The sequence below is a fragment of the Battus philenor genome, unplaced genomic scaffold (genome assembly GCF_028537555.1).
Source record: "Battus philenor isolate CCGP_79_NKW_IND1 unplaced genomic scaffold, ilBatPhil1.0.hap1 SCAF_8, whole genome shotgun sequence".
NCBI lineage: Eukaryota > Metazoa > Arthropoda > Insecta > Lepidoptera > Papilionidae > Battus > Battus philenor.
The window spans coordinates 3226675-3231079 of record NW_027181748.1 but is presented as its reverse complement, the minus strand read 5'-3'; the positions used below and the strand labels follow the sequence as shown (position 1 = coordinate 3231079).

The 4405-nt window shown below is 35.0% G+C and overlaps 1 protein-coding gene across 1 annotated transcript; it reads left to right on the top strand.

The window, feature by feature from the left end:
- The first annotated feature begins 502 nt into the window (after nucleotides 1-502).
- LOC137931770 (uncharacterized) lies at nucleotides 503-2928 on the top strand. Its single transcript, XM_068775267.1, has 3 exons — nucleotides 503-799; nucleotides 1127-1463; nucleotides 2768-2928. Exons 1-3 carry the CDS (start codon nucleotides 577-579, stop codon nucleotides 2919-2921), a joined length of 714 nt encoding a protein of 237 aa, XP_068631368.1. The 5' UTR covers nucleotides 503-576; the 3' UTR covers nucleotides 2922-2928.
- Nucleotides 2929-4405: the final 1477 nt, after the last annotated feature.

Genomic DNA, 4405 nt, shown 5'->3' with positions numbered 1-4405 from the left:
ATGACAAGTAACGCAAAGTAGTTTATAACACTGACATTGGAAGTGTACTACCATAACATCTTCCATCTCATTTCATAAAACGTTTTATATACTAGGGAGAAAGAGATAAATATCAAAATAACTTCTTCAATGTAACAACTTTATTTAGCACAGTTCTAAAGCAAAAATTCAGAAACGGCTACGATTTTATGAACATTTTCTTAAAAACTATTGTGTTATATACATTCACAATGTCAATTTATTAAAGTAGTGCTTCTCTTTATTTTATTTTAATTTTATTAATTAGCACAAAATACAGCAACATATAAAAATAAACATAATAACTTTTCGAATTAGGATTTCTCTGTGAAGTTTAAATAATAATATTTAAGTTTAATTCGCAATTTTTTCTCGGTTATTCAAATTTTTCTTCGTATTATGTATGAAATATGATGGCAACTTGCATTTATTATCTGTCGCTGGATAACGAATGTCTTGATTTGAAATTAGTTTAATTTTCCCTTGTACCTAAAAAAAAGGGTTATATATATTCTACGATTTCTACAATTGTGGCCTTTTAATATTAATGTATTAATAATGGACAATACTACTAATACGGAATGTTCAAAACCAGATATAAAAATAAAGCAGGAAAATATTTTGTTGGAAATTATTAAAGAATTATGCAAGGATGCTAATGGCGGTTTATCTAAAAAAATTGTGGAAAAAGTTGAACGGATAATAGCAGAGAGTGAATTAAAACATTATACCAGTTTACACAAACTTAGTACTACTGATGAAAGTACTTCCACTCTTCTAGGTATGTTATTTCTCACTAAATTAAAATCAATTAACAGTCATATTATTGGGACGAGGAATTTCTATGTAACATTAATTATATCTATCGTGTATTATTTGTTGTAAATATAATTTAATGTGGATCATTCAGAAGAAGTCATAAATGTATATAAATATTTCCAAAACGACAGTAAAAATTTATTTATAATAGACCAAAGTTATTTTACGAAAAGTTTGAAATGTGTGAAAATGTAGTAAAAATGCTTGATATATGTATCATGCATGGTTACTGCATTATTACGTTTATTTGACATTGTAGTTATGATTTTATAAAACCATTCATTTGCAGGTGTAGTGCATAAGACTTCTTGTGAACTTACCTTTAATGAACAATCTGAACTAAACCATGCAATTATCCAAATGATACAAAAGAAACTACCAGGGATTATTGCAGCAATGGAAAAATTAAATCAAAGTTATATTAGTCAAAAATCAAGGAAAGATCAAATAAATAAACTCCAAGAAGGCTTAAACGAAAAATTAGGTACAATACAGAGCCAAGAAAACGAAAAGGTGGAGTTGATGTTAGAATGGATGAACCACAGACTGTATGATGTGACAAAATATGGTGAAAATTCAAGTGAACTTCTTACATTAAAAACAAAGATACTTGAACAGAAATCAAAGTAAGTACTAAAGAGAGTGCACTGATATGCTTTTATGACAGTTGCAGTCGTCATTTCAGCCCATCTGCAAGGCATGGCTCTACCCCAAAAAAGGCTATAAGGGGTTATACAATATTATAGCCATGCTTTGCAGGTGGATTTGCAATTACAGTGTAGTACTATGATATGCAGAGGACATTGCTGTCCATCCTCTGGAAACTCTTTTGTAGGCAGTGATAATTCTATACAATTAATTTACCAGGTTTGAATTACATAAGGTTATAACCCAGTGATTAAACCTACCTACAATCACAAGTCACAGTCAGCCATCTCTGGGCTACTAGAGTTTTGTGAGATGCAGTACCGGGCCAAATAACATATTTAAACTCATTATAACATATTAACTTACTAACAATTTCTATTATTTTATTATTGCAATAGTTTAACATATTTATTATTATATTGGATTTTATCATTAGCTATTGAATTTTTTCATTAGCTACTATTTAAAATAGATTGTATGTGATAAGTGGTAAAAAAAATAATAATTTTTTGAGTCAAAACCTAAGCTGTATCTCTATGCCATTAAGGTTAATAGGTTCCATAAGATTCCATAAGAAAGGGTTCCATAAGATTGTTGATTCAGGTATGAGTACTTGTTGGCAGTAATACTACATAATCTTGGCACTTATCAAAAAAACCAAAAAGTCTACACATTCCATTAGAGATTTTCGATCCCAACAATGGGAACATAATCAGACTGATGCCTATGAGTGTAATTTGGCCTTAATAACATTAGAAATGGAAATAGAATGGATTAATAAAAAAAATTATTGATGGTATAAAACATTCAATAGTTCACTGTATGATTATGGTTTATCAACTATATATACCATAATTTACATCATTTCGAAAATAATCTAGAAACTACTGATTTTCTCATTTTTTGCACTGTCATAAAAATTAAGGTTTTGATTTATTGTTATCACTGGGTTTTTAACAACTGTTTACGAGTGTAAGGTGTCAATTTTAGTATCAAGATAACTACATCTAAAATAATGTAAAGAGCTGTGCATAAGAATGTGCACTTCCTGAAGTGTAAAAGAAGCCCAGATGGATTTTGTTTTAAACAAAATGGCAGTCAATATGTTATTCAGCATTTTTGTGTGTTTGCCCTCCTTGCAAAAGTGTGGTTTAAAAAACACTATTTTATTTTAAATAAATTAAAATAATGTTTTAATTATTATGGTGTGATAAATTTTTAGATCATTTGTTGATTGTTTTTGCTAAGTTTGTCTTTAATTTTGTATTCTATTTTGTTTCAGAATCCTTCACCTGCAAATATTGCAGAATATTTTCACAGAAACCAACCAATCAATTAAAGCATACACTGAAATTCACAAAGAACTGAAGGAAAGCATTATGGAGACTGAGAAACGAATTAAAAATTTTAAAGAAATTGTTGAAAGCGGTTACTAGAGCTATTTTTAAATCTTTGTTTTAAAACATTATTTTGTCAACTATTTTATTTGTGTATTTTAATATAACGGATAGTCAAGTTTCATAAATCCAAGACTTCTTTTTTAAAAAGTTATATAAGTGTCTTGTGTCTTCAATTGTTTTACTTAACTAGGAGTCAATCTGGGAACTCTGTGAGTCTGAGCTAGTCTTGTATAGAGTACTATATAAAGCCTAACTCAGAACTGATGCTATGAACATCTGATTTCCCACACATTCTTCAGCTGAGTTTCTTGGAAGAATATTTGGCAAAGTCTGGAAAATAGATATAACCTAGTTTGCACATTATTCTGTAATATGCCATTTGCTGATTTTGTAACTAGATTACAATTATTCATTTCCAATAATATCAAATTAAATTCGCGCGACAACATCCGGACCGAACGTCACGCTTTCAAGCGGCTCCGCGTACGAAAAATTGTAGTTGCGAAAAAAAGTTCTGCGATCTCGATGCATTATACATCAAAAGACGTGCAAAAATATTAGCAGTGCCATTGTGAACAAACTATTAAAATCAGTGCATAATTGAACCTGTTATAGTCGAAAAACTGTATAACACGGACATTGTTCATTTAAACTGAAGTCACAAGTGTTTTGTTCTATATTTCGTCGGGACCCTGCGGACGACGGCGCGCGCTCGGCGACGGTTTGGATTGCGTTTTTCAAGTGGTTTGCGTCGCGACCCGCAATCTTTTTTCATTCATTTTTTCTATTCTGTTATTGCCTCATCTGCTCAATATGAGTAAAACGTAAGGAAGCAACTATAGCCGAAATCCCAGCGGATATTAAGAATTCACCAGGTGTTATCCAGCGCGACAGCCAGGCAAGGCCGGCCGCCGGCGCGCCATCGGCATCGCCCGCCGCTCCAGAGACGTCAAACTCAGCGTCCACGCCTCCAACGGCGCACGCTGCCGGCTACAGCGAATCAAGTCTCCGACCTGGCCTCCCTAACCGCGGTAATCAACACGCTCACTACATCTATCGTAGTAGCCGTCAGCGAGGGGAAAAGTGTAACGGCAGCGAACAAAAGGCTCATTGTCCTCGCCGCTGAGGAGAGTCCTCGAGCTATGGCCGCGTACGGCCGCGTGGCTGCGGCGTCCGGGAGCCGCGCCGCCTCTGCTGACATGCGCTCAGGCAACGGAGGCGATAATCTGCGCCAGGAGCTTCTCGCCTGCATGCGAGAAGAAATGGCGAAAATGTTGCGGTCATTGCCCGGGTCTCTACCGCGCCATCCCACGCATCAATGGCCAGGCTTCCGGCGAACACAGGTATGACGCCCGCAGCCAACAAACCCGCACCTCCTCCGACACCGCGCCCAGCCATCATCGTGGCCCTGAATACGCCAGCCAGCACCAAGCAGGCGGCGGTCGACGCTTTAAAAGTATCGTCGAAGTATTTCCTTCCGACAGCCCAATTATGATCCTACTAAGATAGTTCCTTTATCG

Bases quoted from the DNA above. Each gene is read 5' to 3' on its own strand.
- LOC137931770 (XM_068775267.1), top strand. From the start codon at position 577: ATGGACAATACTACTAATACGGAATGTTCAAAACCAGATATAAAAATA. The intron at 800-1,126 runs GTATGTTATTTC...ATTCATTTGCAG, and splicing joins AAGTACTTCCACTCTTCTAG to GTGTAGTGCATAAGACTTCT. The intron at 1,464-2,767 runs GTAAGTACTAAA...ATTTTGTTTCAG, and splicing joins ATACTTGAACAGAAATCAAA to AATCCTTCACCTGCAAATAT.